This window comes from Fukomys damarensis, unplaced genomic scaffold, assembly GCF_012274545.1.
Source record: "Fukomys damarensis isolate Sample0158 unplaced genomic scaffold, DMR_v1.0_HiC HiC_scaffold_39, whole genome shotgun sequence".
Classification (NCBI taxonomy): domain Eukaryota; kingdom Metazoa; phylum Chordata; class Mammalia; order Rodentia; family Bathyergidae; genus Fukomys; species Fukomys damarensis.
In genome coordinates, this window is record NW_022900951.1 from 61,341,507 (window position 1) to 61,361,161 (window position 19,655).

The window sequence follows — 19,655 nt, forward strand, 5'->3', positions numbered from 1 at the left end:
AAAGAGATAAAACCCCAGTACAAAAAAAAAAAAAAAAAAAAAAAGTGACTCAGAATCTTCACATATGAAGGTATGGGTTACCCCACCAAGAAAAGAACCAAGATCTGCTTAGGTATTTGATGAAGGCCAAGGGAATACAACATGGGTAAAAGAAAAATGTAGTCACAGATACCAGCTATGATCACATGAGCAGCTACAGAAACAAGGACTGCAATTTCTCTCTATTTTGTTAATATGCTTGTGCATAAGTACACATATATTAAGCAGGTGTCTTTTTTTCTTCCTTCGTAACATAATGTTGACAGGTTTAATATTGGTTCTTAAGTATTGATAAACCTTAAATTATACAATGCTAAGAGTAAGCATTACCAAAAGGAAAATTTTGCCTTCTATTCTAGGGAGGGAATATTCTGGGGAACTTTGCCTTCTATTTTGTGTTTCCATTTGTACACAGGATACTTGTACCATGTTAGGCATAATTATGAATTTGCTATTGCATCTGGAGACTAAGTATGAATTAAGCAAATGTATCTGCTTGTCAAGTTGCCCAGGGTAGATTATAATAGTTAATTATGGTGTCAACTTGAAGCTTATACTCAGGATGTAATAGATGTAATAACAAGGGAAAGAAGAAGGAAGTCTTAGTTTTGCTTCCTATATTTTTGAACATCTGTCTCTAGGCTGCCAGCATAGTCCCTTTGGTTTCCTGATACAGACTTGTACAGCTTTTTGGAGTGATCTCCAGGCCTCCAACATTTGACTGGATCCTCCAGCTCTCTAGCATGCAGATGGCACTTTTGCATTCTTCTATACATGACTCTTCAGGTGGCCACTGCAAGCCTACCTTGGTAATACTTTATACATCGTATACTTTATATTTTATATTAAATCTGTTCCTCTAGTAAACCCAAGCTGACACATTATATACGCAATGAAATATTATTTGGCAGTGCAAAGTGATGAAATATACTGACACATTCTACAATACAGTTTAATGCTGAAAATATCAAGCCAAGTGAAAGAAGACATGTACTCAAGATTCTGTCTTTAGAAAGCAGATTAGTGCTTATCAGGGAATGGCAAAAAGGAAATAACTACTAAAAGGGACAGGAATTCCCCTCAAGGTGATAAAAATGTGCTAGAATTCAATGGAATAGCTGTGATGGTTACATGGCACTGTGAATTTACTAAACACTACTGAATTACATGCTTTACTCACATAGTTAATTTTATGTTGTATTTTTCCACATAGAACAACTCAAATCATTACAATGTATGTAGGAAAATGTAGATTAATATTCAGATTAGCACAATGAATAAGTGCTTAGAATTACTCGATAAGCTATTATGCAGTTGTTCTTGAAAACAAAAAGACTATAATAAAGGTTTTTAATTGGTATTTTGATTCACCAAAATCCAATGAACTTTACAAAGAATAAACTATAAAATATGCAAGTAATAACAAAAAATGATTTATATAACTTCAGAAAATGATATTTTAACTGGAAATCATAAAAGTAAAGACAAAAGGAATCAAACACTGTATTCTAGTTGGCGAATGTTTGTCACCATAATATAGATAAGCAACTCTGAAGCTGCCTTGCATATAGGAGGCTGAACAAGTAAGCCCAACGACAGTAAATGATGGGAACTAAAATCTTCACTGTTAGAAAGGCAAGATAGGGCCAGTGATATAGCTCAGTGGCACAGTGCCTGCCTGGCAAACACAAAGTCCTGAATTCAACTGCCAGTTCCAGGGGGTAAAAAAAAAACAAAACAGGCAAGATAATCATTAACTAAAAAGAAGGATAAAATGAACCTTGGGTACCATATTAAGATTGAAGATAACATTATGAATATTTTAACATATATATACACACACATAGATACATGAATTAGAGTTCATGCACACATCATCACCTAGCTCTGTCCACTGAGAGTTCCTAGAAACAATAACACTAACAACAGCAAACATACACATTGCCCAGATCTTGTAAATGACATTTTTCGATACAAGGATCCATGATGCCTTGGGAGAAATGGCAGATTCTGAACATGAGGGGAATATAACATGGACCTGTAGGGTCTTATAGTAACAGAAAGTAATGAATTACACAAGGACAAAAAGGATGAGGAGTAATCAAAGGGATACAGAAACTAACTTAAGACAACTTCCAAAGGCCAAAGTGAAACAAACTGAACAAAAGAATCTTATTTTATAGTCCAACATGCAAAAAAATTAGTTCATACTGGTACAAACTCATGACAGAATAAACAAATCAATATGAAGGGATAAATCTGTAAAACAAATCTAAGCTTTATGTGTAGCTATTATCCATTACTGGAGATGAAGCTTCATTTCTTCTAACTTACTCCTATTCAGGTGGGTTAGATTTAATGACCCACTTCTAATAAACAGAGTAGGGAAGGGTAAAATTAACAACTCTACATGACAGAAAACTGACAAACAATACCTCAAACAAATGATGAAAATTAACATCACCAGTGATGTCCTATATCTATCATGTACCTCTTGAAATGATGACTTCGACACTTCTCGTATATTCATTTAAAAACTTATAACCTCAGTTTAAACACCAGAAAAACAAAAAACAAATCAGGGAACACTACAGAATACCTGGACAAGTAGTCCTCAAGACTGATAAGACAGTAATAAACAAACACTGAAAAACTGTCTCAAAGGTCATCCATCGTATGAATGACCTAAAGACAGTAAGGAGACATAACAGCTAAATGCAATCCATCCCTGGATAGAAAAACTAGTTTGGGATTTAGTTAATGATGATGGGCCAACAATGTGCCAATTTCCTATTTTTGAAAAATCAATCATGGCAATGTAAGATATTAACAATAGGGGTACCGGGGAAATGTATGATGGGAAATGTCTATGCTATAAATTTCAGGTTTCCTGGAAAAAAAAATTATTACAAAAATAAAGATTTTTTCATGCTGGGGATTTAGCTCAGTGGTTCCATCACCTGCCGCCTTGCAAGCTGAAGGTCCTGAATTCGATCCCCAGTACAACAACAACAAAAAAGATTTTTTTAATGTCACTAAATGATAAACATGAAAATGTAAAATATTAACCTTCATTCATGTTCAGAGCCATAGTTTCTTTAATACTCATTTTCTCATGAACAAAAAAGTACAGTAAACACCCCAAACAGTTGTTTTAATTTGCTGTTAAATCTACTGACATGATACCATTCATTATGTGTATTCCCACCATAAATCAACAACAGAATTTTTAGACACCCACTTTGATTATGGGAAAAAGATAAAATGATTAAAGTTACTTTTATACATGTAACTGTGGTACTTCAGTTCACAAACTCAATTCTCTTTTATGATTCTGGTTGCAAACAAAAGTCGACACATGTTACTGTGGTACGTTGGTTCACGAACTCAATTAATTCTCTTTAGGATTCTGGTTTCAAACCAAACTGGACGAGAACTGATCACATTTCTCCATAAGATCAACATTGAACCTAACCACTGAATTTGATTTGCAAACAGAATCATGAAAAAAACTAAGTTTGTGAACCAAAGTACCACTGTAATTATATCATTCTCCAAAAACAGGCAAAGCACTGAATTCTAAAGATCATTAACTTTTCTCTTTGGTTGAGGGTGGGTGTTATGCACTTCAGACTGGCCTTGAAGTCACTATATATCCCAGGATGGCCTGGAATCAGCATCCTGAGTATTACACAAACCCTGCTGAGACTGCTATTAACTTTGACAATGAAAATTACTCAGGCTTTCTTGGCAAACTTAAAGTGTATTGTATCTTAAAGTAATAATATATGGCACAATAACATTTGACGATACAGAAGAAATTGTGCACATGAACTAAAATTTAAGATTGAAAACCTGGTTCTCATTTTGCCGTAACACAACTTTTTCCTTTTCTAAGTGGTCAGAAACAATCAAGCCAGGTGTGGTGGCACACACTTGTAATTCCAGTGAGGCAGGATTGCTGTTCAAAGTTCACCTTTAACTACATAGTGAGACCCTGTCTCAAAAAGCAAACAAACAAAAATCAAATATTTGGATATCATACCAGATTATCGTTACTTAAGAATTGACAGTACTACAAATATTAAACTTCCATAGCGATTACCCTTTAAAAGAAATGAGCAAGCAGAAATTCTCCTGATAAATGAATTTTGGAAAGAGATTTAACTGTTTTCAGAGTGTGTAGAGAATTCATTATCACCCGATTGTTCATACAGCTGTAAGAATATTTGATTCTGACATTAAGTAGTGGATTCACTTTTGTCTGTTAGGTATCCCCTAAAAACTCTAAAACACTCCAGACTTAACACTTAATAAATAAACTCTGAACAACTAGCAATATGAAGGGTTGTTTTATCTTAATGACCAAATAATCAATATTTAGAATCAAAAAGAAAAAAATCTGAAATTGAGTACTTAGTGGTTGCTCAGTTAGTACCTGTTATATAAAATATACATTTTTTTCAACTTGTTTCTTGTTTTCCTTCCTTCCAGTACAGGGGATCAAACTCAGGACCTTATACTTGCAGGGCAGGCACAACGCCACTCAGCTAAATGCCTGGCCCTTCAACTTGTTTCATTAAATCAGTGTTTGTTAAAAACTTACCTGGATCAACTAAAGCTTTATTAAATATTTCTTTAAGTTTCCGACTCTTCACATTTCTTCCTTGAGCAAGATTTCTATACATCTCATACCCGATGATCATAACACCACCATCTTCTTGCCATCTCTGCAGCATGTAGCTTCTCTCCTGGGGGCGTTTCACGGTTGCTAATTCAGAGACCTTTTGTGGGAGAAAAAAGATTTTTTAAACTCACTTTAAAAATGTATGAATACTACATATTTCCATTGAAATACATACATTATTAATAATTATTTTTTCATGACTATATAAATTTCATGCATTATTTTGATAATAGAAAACATTTAAAACTTACCTCAAGCTTTTCATCATCTCTTAATCCCTCTTGCCACTTCTCAAATTCATTCATCCAATTCAAAGCAGTATTAAGAGGACAAACCACTAAAGCAGTACTGAAGTCCAATTTGTCACACAAAAGAACTGTATGAAGAAAACTTACCACCTATAAGAAAACAAATTAAGTTGTCACCTACATTTAAATATAAACAAAAAAGTTACTCAAACAGTTTTACAACTTAATAATTTTGTTTTGCTTTAGACTATAAATCAAATAGCAGGTCATCATTTCCAAATCATGTTAAGTAAAAAGAAAGAAATAAAATAGTAAAATGAGAAAGTTGAATTCTATAGTGTACCAGGTCCTTCAACTCTAAAGCTCTATGACTGTATAATCAATATAAATAAAAGATCTTGTCAAACCAAAATATTTTCCATAGAATATCCCAAAAGCCTTTCAAAAAGTACCACTGTACATTTAAAACACAATTATATAATACTGTACTTATCCATTTTAATGTTCTGATTGATACACTGTATATAATTTCACATCTCTGCTACAATTTTTGCCATTTAGAATTGCAATAATTTTTTTTGCTTCGTTTGCATTTTTAGCACTACTGGGGATTGAACACAAGGCCTTGCACATGCTAGGAAGCACAAAATGTAGTAATCTTTATAAAGAAACTTTTTCATTATTATACCATTATACAGTGTTAAAAATTATAAATTCATTTCCACTTCAAAGTATTTGTAGTTGTTGTTGGCTATTACTGTAACCCTATACTTCATTAGGATGACTACTCAAATATCACCTCTTTAAAGATGATTTCCATAATTCTCAATCCTCCTTTAATATGTATTATCTAAAAGAATACATTTTTAAAATTTTTTTCTCTACTAGAATGTAAGATTCTTCAAGGATTTTGTTATTCTTGTTGACTGCTTTATCTCCAGCACCCAATACTCCTTGGAACATAGACGAAACCAATATATATTAAAATGTGCACAAAAATACGATACTTACATACTCCTTAGATCTTACCTGTAATGTTTTACCAAGGCCCATACAGTGGGCAAGGATACATCCTGAACCTGGTGATTTCTTTGTTTTCTTCACAGACTCACAACAGCAATCCCACATAAACTGAACACCTACAAATAAGTTTTATTAAGTTAAAGGTTCAAATTAAAACTTCTTCCATATAACTATAGCAAAAACAAACAAAACTTCGAAGAAACAATATAAAAATACTACTTGGAGCTAAAGAAATTCTTAGAAATATATTTTACTTTTCTTCTAATAATGTAAATTAAAAAACAAGACATAAGCCTACAACAAACAGGGTGTCTTTCATTTATATTATCCAAGCTATCATACAAATGTTCTCTATACCCTGGAAACATCCAGAGACTTCAAAATACTTTAAAATAAAAACTTTATCCAAAGAAGGAACAGCTTTCTATCAAATACACTTTTAATTTTATTGAGCCAATCTGAAAAGGAAGATAATTCCTCATCTCTCCTTTTATTCAATACTAAATATGGAGCAAAAAAGGGGGATATCAAATGAAGTAGGTACTATAGAATTTCTCTTATGAATTAATTCGTGTACTCACTCAAAAATGACTTAATGAGTCCATGCCAACTAAGCAGGGAGTAGGGATAGTAACATCTTTCTAATACCAATTTAGGTATTTTATTTTCATACCTACCTAAAAATGCTGAAATAGCATTTGATAAAATAGACTTTGAGTTCACTATAGCTATCCTGCTACCTTTGGCAAACCAATATAGACAATGACATCCACTTGCTATATAAATATATACCCATTTATTTCCCACTATGTAATCAGGCCAGCCTTGAACTTACTATGTAGCCAAGTCTGGCTTCAAACTGTCTGCAATCTTCTGGCCTCTGTCAGCCGATGGCTAGAAATTAAGGATGCATGCTTCCATGCCTGGCTTTATACACCCATTTGTAAGGAACACCTCCTCCCTGTTCATAATACTGTGTGTACAATTACCCAATTTTGTTCTTCGTCATTTACTTACAAGCCCCCTAAGGACACGGATCATGTTAATTTTGGCTCACCAATTTATCACCAGTGCTTAGCACAATATAAGTAACACAACACAAGGCACATATTAGTAAAATTCAACTAAAAGTGATTAAAACATTTAATAGTTTCTTACCATCTACCTGATGGGGTTTCAATTTGATAACCATATTTCTATGAACCTGCACTAAAGGTTCTTTAGTTTCTTCATCTTCATCTAAAACCAATTTGGTTGTTATCGGACACTTGGTGGGTGAAGCATCTTCAATTTCTATTACCTATGAAAAAGAGTTATTGATAGCTAAGCTCAGAAAAATCTTTCAGGTAATGGGAGTATCAGTTTTATGGAGATTTTCCAAAATAGAGATATATTTACTCCCATGTAACACGTTCAATATATTATGGTTCATTAAGTCCAAGACAGAGACCAGGTTTCTATGTTTTCCAAAATAAAAACCTCCACATCACTCGAAATCACTTAGTAATGCAATAAATGTAGCTTAATGCTTTTATTTCCAGATATCTTAATATACATGTCAGGTAAAATTATGAAAAAAAAATGAACTCCAACAATTCCATGACAGTACTATTAAAATTTGAATAGACACATAGATCCCAAACAGAGATATTTCTATTCTTCTACAGGACACCTGAAAATATTTGTGGGCATGTATGCATGTGACAATGACTGGTCATGACTGACATTAAGTGGTGTGATCAAAAAATCAGTGAATTTTAAAATTAAATCATCATAGAAAAAGGCAAACTGCCATCAATCCTCCTCAAAACACTCTCACTCACTTCAAACTTACTTCTCATCATTTTTGCTACTTGATGAAGCAATTCTAGAAGTCTACTTTCCTGTTTTTCTTGTGTTGCCATAAGTTATGCCCTGAATTAATTCAAGACATTTATCTTTCATGGTCACTTTGACAGGTGAAAGTCAGAAGTTACACGGTACCATAGCCAATGAATAAGGTGGATGAGTACACACCATAATATTTTATGAGCCTGCTTTTCCAGTGGATGGCACTCAGCATCAGCACTCACCAAATTCTTTATCAAGAGGGCCTCTTACAGAATTGTTTCAGAAAGAAGCAAGGAGATGGGATAAGTGTGTTTGAAGTGTGGGAAGGTATTCTGAGGGGGATTGATGTTAATGTATCTTATAAAAAATTTTTATTAAACAGTCACCACATATTTTCATCTACTGTTATAAATACAGGAAGAGCAGAGTGAAATATAAACATCCTATGCAGTGAAAGAAAATCCAAAACAAGAAGAGATCCACAAAGACATCAATGTGAATCTTAATAAAAAACATAAATGTATGTTGTGAAAGGGAAAAACATTTTAAAACCACGGGCTTAAGAAGCTTGAGAATACAATATGGCTAATTACAAAAAGGACATAATTATGCCAAATTCCAAATGTGGAGGAAAGCTTTGGGGCTGGGAGCACATCTCAGTGGCAGTGCTTGCCTAGCATGTACAAAGGCCTGAGTTTTATGCTCAGCATCACATCACTCTCACAAACACACACACACACCCCAGAAAAAAAAATCTTAGATATACATACACACAAGCACAAGTGTATATGTAAATACACATATCATTTTGATGTTTCATCTTAATATATCTATTCATTACATAATATAGTCAATAACTGTGTGTTTGGTAGATACAAGTATTTCCACCTTACAAATCAAAAACAAAAAAAAAAAACAAACTCAAGGGCTAGAAAAGTTAAGAAACTTGCCCAAGTTCACACAACTGTTAACTATCACAATGTTTTTTTTTCCTTTTTTCTTTATTGGTACATTTTAGGTATACAATACAGTTACATTCATCATTTGGATGTTGTACCTTTACATGACAGATCTTATTTCTTAGTTCTTATTTTTCCCCCATACCATGCCCTCCCATTACCCCTCCAACCCTTCTCTATTTACAGAGACTTTCTTTCCATTTTTTTCTTTTTCTCTTATTTTTTCTTTTCCCTTCTTAGCTATCACAATGCTGAGATTATACCCAAAGAATTGCTCTCCAGAATAAACTTTTTTAATGGCTGCAAATTACCACTTTAATAAAAGAAATGCTTATATGAGCAGTTTTATGGTTCCATGAAAAGAATTAAAGACCAATGATATCGAAATAAATATTATTATGCTTAAGGACTAAAAATTTTAGCAACTATATTTTCTTATAATTACAAGAAGAAAAATTAGATTTTTTCAGGTTCAATGTAAAAAAAGAGTATATACAAAATCAGATAAAAAATAATGAACTCTACTATCCATTAATCAGGATCAAAAATTACCAAATTATGGTCAGTTTTGTTTTACAAATAGTTTCCCATCCATTCTTCAAATCTCTCAGTTCCATAACTTATTTTGAAACAAACCCAAGAATGTCATCTGTAAATATTTGTGTGTCTCTTTTAAAGGATAATCTCCCTTCTAACAACTATAACTATATTAACATTATCACAACAAAATAATTTAAGTTCAGGTTTGTAATAAAATATCTACATATTGCACTTATATTAAATTTTAAGTAATAATATATTAAGATGTACAATGGGAGGCAATGTAGTAGCATAAAACTAGCACAGGCCATTTAGATACAAATGCAATTCCAAACATGCTACCTAAATTCTCTTACATTTAGCATTTGCATATTTAAACTGGGAAAGATTGCCAATAGCCCTCACAAAGCCACTATAGATATTATATAAGGTAAGGTATGTAAAGCACTTATCAAAGACTAAGTATTTGCTAAATTATTGTTTCCTAACATAGATATCTGCCAGCTTCATAACACTGAGTTGAAAACAATAGAAAAAAATGGAAAATTCCCCTAACTGCCTTGTCCTGTTTGCAAGGTGTGACAGTCAGAATCCTAAAATGGCCCCAAGGTTCCCATCCTTTATTAGAAACACCCTGTAAAATTACCACTCCTTGGAAAAATGAAACCTTCCCAACTCTTGGGAGTGCAGACTGGTGCAACCACAGTGGAAATCAGTGGACATTCCTCAAAAAACTACAACTACATGTTCCATTGGATCTAGCTATTCACCTTCTTGGTTATGTTTCTGAAGAATTAAGGAATCATACCACAGTGATATATGCACACCCATGTTTATAGTGGCACAGTTTATAATAGCTAAATCTTGGAAACAGCCCAGATGCCCACCAACTGACAAATGCATAAAGATGTGGATTTTTTTTTATACAATGGAGTACTACTCTCACATAAAGAAAGATACACTTGAGACATTTTTAGCTAAATAAATACACTTTGAGACCATACTCTTACATGAAATAAATCAGATACACATGTTTAAATACTGGACTGTTTCTCTGCTGTGAGAAACCACAAGTGTACATAAGGACCAAACTGTATAATATATATTGGGAAATGGGAAGAAACTGTTCAAATGAGAAGGGGAACAAGGGAGGGAAGAAGGGAAAAGAGAAAAAGGGACAAGGGAAAAAAAGAATAGAAGGGAAGAGGGGCAGAAAGTAGAGGAGGGAAATGGGGAAAAAAGAAGCAAGATACATCATGTACAGGAACAAAATTCCCTAAAGTGAATGTTATAATTATGTATACCTAAAATGTACCAGTAAATTTTTTTTAAAAAATTTACCTCCCATTGAGTGTGGTTGAGACCTGTAAATATGATAGAATATTGGTATAATTTCCATAATTTGGCTACTGACTCTTGATTTAATCAAGACATGTAATCTCCTGGACCTGACAATTAAAATAAGTTCTTTAAACCACTGCAATGTTGTCCTACGGTCTCAAAGATGAAACAAAGGTCATACTGTGGAGAAAAAACTCTAAAAGCTAAGAGCCCACGAGCTACAACTACAAAGAACTGCATTCTGTCAACAAGTGAGCTGGGAAAGAACAGAGTCCCCATGGAAGCAGGGACCAAGAAGAGATAGGCTCAGGTAAGCCAATCCTATGAGAGCTATAAGATAACAATTAGTCATTTTTTTAAAGGGACTAAAAGCCAGACGTGGTGGCACATGCCTAAAATCCCAGTAATCTGGGAGGCTGAAGCAGGAGGATTCCAAACTTGAGCCTATCTAGTACAACTTAGTGAGACCTTGTCTCAAGAAAAAAAAATGGGCAGGGGCTAAGTGTGTATATAGTAACCTTTTAATGCATAAAAAGTACATCAATGTAAAAGGAGTTATTTAAAATTTTGCAACCAAAAACTCACTAGTGATTGTATGATATTTTTAGTTACTAAGTGCTATCTTGAGAATTGGAGATGGATGGCTCTTCATCCTGAATGTAGTAGAATACATACGGTGAAGTCATATGCTTTTTAGTGACTAGAAACTTTATGAACTCAACCTATAACATAAGGAAAGTATCTATAACTAGTAAGAGATGGCAATAAAACAGCAGAACTTAGGACAAATGACCAATTCGACTATAGTAAAAACTGAAGACACAAAATGAATCCCACACCTGAACTGAACAAAGGGAAAAAAGGGGAAGAAAATATACTTGAACAGAAAGGCTGAGGTGAACATTAAAAAGGTTGAACCCAACTTCTGATTCTAAGTCAGGATGAAATATTAGAAAAGTGGGTAAAATATATGAAAAATATAACTTCACACATCAGATTATAGGCACCAACAGGATGCTAGAGAGAAGAAAATCCAACTGGCACCTAAAAGTACATTCCACAGTGAGGGAAAGGGGGAACTTTTAGAGTTCTTTGTGACACTGAAAGGGTCAATGTCCGCTCAGGCTGACTGACAGGAGGCAGGGATTGAAGACTGCCAAGTCAGAAGAACCAGAATATTTTGAAGACAGCTTATTTTATCAGCTCCAGCACACATAGACCTTATAGGGAAAACAATGAAGCTTCCCTAGAAGATAATGAGATAAAAGCTAAATATTCAGCCAAACTGCCACCATGCCTTGTTTGCCTGACTTTAAGCCTTTGTTGCTCCTAAATTTAGTTCGTTCATCAGCTTGGGGTTCCATTCTTGTGCGGACGCCTGACCCTCCTCAAAGATATTTTGTCTCTTGCATCTTTATTTGCCTAATAGGGTTTGCTGGCCCGAAAGTGACAAGAACTCAAAGCACTGGGTTTATGTTGAGCTGAAGAGTCAAAGCTCAAGCTGAGACAGCTGGAAATTGTTGGGCAGAATAATAAACAAAATGAATTTTTTAAAAAACCTCCAGAGATTGACACAACAGTCACTATGAGCCATACCGAAATATTAATATGCATACATGAGAAGTGAATCTCTGTGAAACCAGGTAAAGCATGACCAGTAAGATGTGAGCTAAACAGTTCACACTGATCACATAGTACTGAGAAGCACTCAATTTTAGGCAAGGCAAAGTAGACAGTCTCCATATACAACTCAGGGTGCTCAATAGAAAATAGAAAAGGGCCATATCTGCAAAAAAGGGCAAAATTATCATATTCAAGGGCACTGAAGATACAATTAACGAAACTTTTTTAAAAGCACTTAAGTGCCTGGAGAAAAATGTCAAGTACTCTCTAAGACAAAAACATACAATATCTAATTTACAATGCTTATGTTTTTACAAAGTCTACTTTTTAATAAAATATAACTAGATTGGTCCAGAAGAAGAAAATCTGAACAATAACCAGAGGAGGAAAAGTTAACAAAAATGAAGTATTAAGTGACAGAGATGATAAAACTGGCAGAAAAGCATAGTAAGACAGCTGTTTAGAAAAGTACTAATATTAAAAAAAAAAACCCAGAATCTTGAAAAGGCACATAGAAATAGGAGATATTAAAAGAATGAAACTTAGAGCCTGGGGGTGAGCTCAGTGGTGCCATCTGCCTCACAAACTCAAGGTTCCAAAGTTCAATTCCTGGGGGAGAGGGAGAGGGGAAGAGGGGGAGAGGAGGAAAAGAGAGGAGAGGGAGAGGGGGAAAGAGGGGAAAAGAAGGAGACTGACCTTGAAAAAACAAAAAGGAATACTCAGATGAAAACTACAACACACTGTTATTTACAAAATAGTATTAACACACTAATGGTGCAAAAAAGAAAAATGAACTTGAAGACAAAGCAACAGAAACTACCCAAAATGAATTACAGAGAGAAAAATATGTGAAAACCTATGGTAAAATATCTTACAAGTCTTATAAATATGTAATTGGAGTCCCACAGAAGAGCACAACAAAAACATTACTTAAAATAATGGCCAAAACACTCAAAAACTTTGATGAAAACTACACACACACATATCCAAAAAGATCAAGGAAGTTTAAGCAGATTACATACATAGAAACAAATGGAATAAAAATTACAAACAAAATCTCATTAAGAAGCAACACCTTTCAATAGACAGAGGAAACATCCATCAACTTAGGTCTTTTACATGCAGGGAAAAATTTCAAAATGAAGCGAAAAGGTAAACATCAATAAAATGATGAATTAGGAAATTCTAAAGTCTCCTTGCCACAAAGAAATGTTAAATAAACAAGCAGAAACTTTCAGAAACAACTTTCTCTGGGACATGGAAAACAGTCAAAGCTTTATACCATCCCAGAAAATGCTCAATCAAGAAAAAGCTGTTTTTAAAATGATGGGAAAATTTTACAGCATTTTTATTTGCGTTGCCCTACCATGTACATGGTGAGGTGATAGTTTTACTCTAAAAGCAGCAGCAACCTGGAAAGAACACAGTAGATCTTATTTGCAAAATGCTTTATACATTTATTCTAGTCCATTTGAGAATATTCTAAGGATTGACATAAAGCTTTCATCATTGCTTTTCTTAACTTGGAACTCTGGGGAGAAAAACTGCAAGAACTACTTAAAAAGTTATTAGGTGATAACGGGCCATGGATGACATTATAGGTGGATAAATACAAAACACTACCCAAGGGCTGGGGATTTATCTCAGTGATTCTGCTGCCTGCCTTGCAGGCTCAAGGACCCACTGAAATAAGATACTTTTAAAATTTGGGACATTCAAATCCAAGTGGATTAAAGATTTAAATATCAAAAATGGAACACTACACTTACTGGAAAGTAAATTAAGTAGACTTCTCGAAGACCCTGGCCTAGGAGAAGACTTATAAACAAATCCTCAGCAGAACGAGAATTTGCACAAAAAATAAACTGGGATCCAAATGCATTAAAAAGTTTTTGCAGAGCAAGAGAAATCAACAACAGAGCTAAGAGACAACGTAAAATGTAGGAAACAATTTTTACCAGCTACTCCTCAGACAAAGGACTAGAATATATAAAGAACACAAAAGAATCAGATCCCCCAAATACAAAGACCCGATTCAAAAATGGGCATCTGAAATGAACAGACACATCTCAGACAAAGAAGTAAAAGCAGCAAATAAATACATGAAAAAATGTTCAACATCCCTGTCACTGGAGATGCATGTGAAAACAACACGGAGATTCCACCTCACCCCACAAAGAATGGCTGCTATCAAGAAATCAACCCATTACATAAACGCTAGAGGGGCTGTGGTGAGAAAGGAACCCTTCTCCATTGTTGGTGGGAGTGCAGACTGGTGCAACCAACGTGGAAATCAATATGGAGATCTCAAAGATCTAGGATTAGAGGTTCCATTTGACTCAGCTATCCCTCTGCTGGGCATCTTTCCAAAAGAATTAAAAGAATTATACCACAGTGATATATGCAAACCCATGTTTATAGCGGCATAGTTCATAATAGCTAAAACTTGGAAACAGCTCAATTGCCCATCAACAGGAGACTAGATAATGAAGATGTGGTTTTTCTATAAAATGGAGTACTACTCAGCCATAAAGAATGAGAAACTAGAGACATTTATAGGTAAATGGATGCACACTGAGGCTATATTCTTAAGTGAAATAAACAGGACACACTTGAGTAAATACCAAATAGTTTCTCTGTTGTGAAAAACTAAAAGTGTAAATAAGGTTCAAATGGTATAATCAATAGTGTGAAATAGGAAGAAAATGGCTAAAGGAGATGTGGGAGGGGACAGGAAATAAGGGGAAAGGAAATAAGGGAAAAGAGGCACCGGCCTGGCCCCGCCTCCTCCCTCACTGGCGTGCAAGGCGTGCAGCACCTCTCTCCCCATGGCAGCTGCCCCAGCCTGAGCCCAGGCCGAGCCAAGCGGGTGGCTGTGGCGCTCGGCCATGTCAGCGCGTGCAAGCCTGGGCCCACCATGAGCCATGGCCATGTCCATGAGGGCAGAGGACGACGACTAAGAATCGGAGCCGGACCAGAACCGGGCAGTGAGTTGACCCAAGGGCAAGCTGGGCCCGGCCTCCGGAGTGAAATTGGCTGCCAACCGAAAGATGGCAGGAACTTGCTGGCGCAGGACTAGATGCCGTAAGTGCAAGGCGTGCCTGAGGCCACTTCTGCAAGGACATGAAGTTCCTGGGCCCCGGACGGATGAAGCAGAGCTGCATCATGCGGCAGGGCGTAGTGCCAGTGCCATCCCACACCACTGTGTGCCTTATGTGTGGCGAGGCGGGGAAGGAGGACATAGTGTTAGAGGAAGAAGGCAAGTTCAACCTGATGCTCATGGAGTGCTCCATCTGCAAGGAGATCATCCACCCTGGCTGCCTTAAGATTAAGGAGTCAGAGGGTGTGGTCAACGATGAGCTTCCGAACTGCTGGGAGTGTCCGCAGTGCAACCACGCTGGCAAGACCACAAAACAAAAGCGTGGCCCTGGCTTTATGGCTCCAACCTGCACGGCTCCCTGCTCAAGGAGCAGAAGATGAACCCGGACAACAAGGAAGGGCAGGAGCCGGCCAAGCGGAGAAGCGAGTGTGAGGAGGCGCCCAGACGCCGGTCGGATGAGCACCCCAAGAAAGTGCCGGTGGACAGCATCCTGTGATGTGCACCTGAGGAGGAAGCGGAAATACGAGAAGCCCAAGGAGCTGAGTGCACGCAAGCGAGCCTCTATGCTTCAAACGTCCCCCGGTTCCTCTCACCTCTAGCCGAGGGCCCCTCTAGGCAGCAGTCTCAGCCCCTGGTGGAGATCCAGTCTCACTTACTTCCAGCAGCAGCTAAAGCCTGGCAAAGAAGATAAGCTTTTCAGGAAAAAGCGGAGATCCTGGAAGAACTCTGAGGACCAGACGCCACTGGCTACCAAGTCCCTGCGGCACTTCAAGCAGGAGCCAGAGGATGATTTGCCCAAGGCACCCACCAAAAGCAGAGACAGTAACCACTCACGCTCCAGCTCGCCCACTGCAGGGCCCAGCACCGAGGGGGCACAGGGCTCGGAGGAAAAGAAGAAAGTGAAGATGCCCCAGAAACGACGACTTCCCAAGGAGCTGAGCAAGGAGCTCAACCACGAGATCCGCAAAAGAGAGAGTAGCCTGGTCCACCAGAACCACCAGCCCATCAAGTCAGAGCCCGAGAGCGAGAACGAGGAGCCCAAGCGGCCTCTGTGAGCACCCCCACCACTTCAGCAAGGGGCTCAACAGCACCTCCCCTTCCCCTACCCCCGGGAGCTGCAGCACCCACTGGGGCCCAGCCTGTGCAGCCCGACCCATGTCATCTCCCGGCCCCCAACCTCTGTGCCCCCACGAAGTGCATCCAGATGGAGCGCCACGTTATCCAGCCGCCCCCATCAGCCCCCCAACCACCTCGCTGACCCTGGACGATGGGGTGGCCCACGTCATGCAAGGGAGATGTGGATGGCCATCTTCAGCTACCTCAGCCACCAAGAACTGTGTGTCTACATGCGCAACTGCAGGACCTGGAACCGCTGGTGCTACAATAAGCGGTTGTGGACCCGCATTGACCTGAACCACTGCAGGTCCATCACGCCCCTGACGCTGAGCGGCATCATTCGGCGCCAGCCCATCTCCCTCGACCTCAGCTGGATCAACATCTCTAAGAAGCAACTGAGTTGGCTCATCAACCGGCTGCCTGGGCTCCGAGACTTGGTGCTTTCAGGCTGCTCGTGGATCGCAGTCTCCACGCTCTGTAGTTCCAGCTGTCCGCTGCTGGATATGCAGTGGGTAGAAGGGCTCAAGGATGCCCAGATGCGGGATCTCCTGTCCCCACCCACAGATAAGAGGCCGGGTCAGATGGATAATCGGAATAAGCTCCGGAACATCTTGAAGCTGCGCCTGGTGGGCCTGGATATCACGAACGCCTCCCTGCGGCTCATCATCCGCCACATGCCTCTGCTCTCCAAGCTGCACCTCAGTTACTGTAACCACGTCACAGACCAGTCCATCAACCTGCTCACTGCAGTCGGCACCACCACCTGGGACTCTCTGACCGAGATCATCTTATCAGACTGCAATAAGGTCACTGATCAGTGCCTGTCCTTCAAACGCTGTGGGAACACCTGCCATATTGACCTGAGGTACTGCAAGCAAGTCACCAAGGAAGGCTGTGAGCAGTTCATCACCAAGATGTCCGTGAGTGTCCAGTTCGGGCAAGTCGAAGAAAAACTCCTGCAAACACTGAGCTAATCCAATGACAAGCGTGTAAATATGGGCGGGACAGAGGGGATGGCAGGGAAAGACTTTACAGCCATGGAGGGCTCTGTTTCCCACTGAACTCGGACCGGGACGGCAGGCAACAGGGCAAGGTGGTTGAGTCGCCGCCAGCCACTGAGGGGCCTCTGGGCCACTTCTCAGGCAGCCTTGTGAGGGGACAGTCAGGGAGAGGAAGGCCAGCATGGGCGTGGGGTTGGGGGTTTCTTTAGTGGTGTTTTTGTTTGGACAGCCAGTTCCTTGCAAGGTCAAGGGTTTTGGTGTCAACATGAAGTGGACCACACTCCATATCTGCTGCCATCTCAACACATTTTGTTTGGTTTTGTTACATCTTACATTATGCAGAACTATTTTTGTACAAATTGTTTAAAACTTATTTATGCAAGGTTTGAATGCATACCAGTGTTTTTATTGTCTTGAGATTGCCAACCTTCCTGTCCCTTCAAGTCCACTGAACTCGGACCGGGACGGCAGGCAACAGGGCAAGGTGGTTGAGTCGCCGCCAGCCACTGAGGGGCCTCTGGGCCACTTCTCAGGCAGCCTTGTGAGGGGACAGTCAGGGAGAGGAAGGCCAGCATGGGCGTGGGGTTGGGGGTTTCTTTAGTGGTGTTTTTGTTTGGACAGCCAGTTCCTTGCAAGGTCAAGGGTTTTGGTGTCAACATGAAGTGGACCACACTCCATATCTGCTGCCATCTCAACACATTTTGTTTGGTTTTGTTACATCTTACATTATGCAGAACTATTTTTGTACAAATTGTTTAAAACTTATTTATGCAAGGTTTGAATGCATACCAGTGTTTTTATTGTCTTGAGATTGCCAACCTTCCTGGTTCCCTTCAAGGAGGAGAGGACTTAAACTGTCCTTAATCGACACAGATGTGCCCAGACCTGAGCCGGTGGGGCAAGTCTTCCACTTCAAAGCATGTGTAGCCGGAAGCCAGAGCCCGCTATATGCATCAGGAAGGCATAGGAGCATGTTGTGGATAGATGTGCATTATAATCCAAGTAAGACACGTTGCCAAGTTTCCTTCATATGTATGCAGAATACCGTAGGTGTGATAATTGAAGATTATTTTTGTTGTTGAGTTGTACTGGTATTTTCATTGTAGTTCATATAGAAATGTATTTCTGTTGTTATTTTTTAGACTTTGTAAATGAAACAACGGTTGATGTTGAAAATTCTGATGCTTTCTTATAAACAGTCAAAAAATACTAAAACTTCAATTTTTGATATTTTTCCTGTTAAGTACTCATTGTTTAAAATAATAAAGCTCATAAAATGAAAATGATTAATCAATAGAAATATTCTAAAGAGTAAACATGGGTATTACTCACCGAAAAAATGTGCCTTTAACCCAAAATTGGCGTTCTGCCGAGCAAACTCAGGGTCTTCCCACTGAAGCCTCCCAGAATACTGGGATTGAAGGAGTGCACCACCACATCCGGACAAAATGGTTTGTTTTTTTTGTTTTTTTTGTTTTTTTTTTTTACATAAAACAAAACTGAATACGCAGAAAATCCTAAAGATTTTACCAAAAAAGCCACTAGGAATACCAAGTAAATTTATTAAGTTCTTGGAATACAAGGATATTTTACTTAACAGTCAGTATAACATAATGTCAAAAATGCAAACAACAGTACTAGTTTGGGAACAAAATAGTACTAGACATATACAAAAAAATGGAAACAAAACAGTAGTACGTTTTTACAACAAAAAAATTTATGAAACATTCACAGGAGAAATCAATACAGGTCTAAATAAATAGATAAATTACATTCATGTGATACCAATAAAAACATTGTCAAGATGTTAATTACAGCCATACTGATTGAACGATCCAATACAATTCCACTGAATATTCCATAAGGATTATATGGTTTTTTAATAACATGGAGTACTACTTAGCCATAAAGAATGAGAAACTAGAGAAGTTTATATATAAATGGATGCATATTGAGTCAATACTCTGAAGTGAAATAAATGGACACACGTGTAAATGCCGAACAGTTTTTCTGGTGTGACAAACTGAAAGTGTAAATAAGGATCAAAAGGTATAATTGATAATGTGAAATAGGAAGAAAAGGTCAACAGGGCAAGGGAAAGTGGGAGGGCTAGGGCAAAGGAAAAAATAGTAGCAAAGGAAAAAATGG

At 37.9% G+C, this 19,655-nt stretch overlaps 1 protein-coding gene and 1 pseudogene across 5 annotated transcripts in view; one reads left to right on the forward strand and one right to left on the reverse strand.

Annotated features, from left to right (window-relative positions):
* Atrx (ATRX chromatin remodeler) overlaps nt 1–19,655 on the reverse strand; it is a 302,586-nt gene that overhangs the window by 131,485 nt on the left and 151,446 nt on the right. For all 5 annotated transcript variants that reach the window (XM_010641338.2, XM_010641336.2, XM_010641335.2 and 2 more), the window contains 4 exons: nt 7,156–7,297; nt 6,004–6,113; nt 4,978–5,124; nt 4,646–4,823 (listed from right to left, as the gene is read on the reverse strand). In XM_010641338.2, coding sequence (XP_010639640.1) covers nt 4,646–4,823; nt 4,978–5,124; nt 6,004–6,113; nt 7,156–7,297 — 577 coding nt within the window. The remainder of the gene's footprint in view (nt 1–4,645; nt 4,824–4,977; nt 5,125–6,003; nt 6,114–7,155; nt 7,298–19,655) is intronic.
* LOC104874330 lies at nt 15,026–17,480 on the forward strand (annotated as a pseudogene).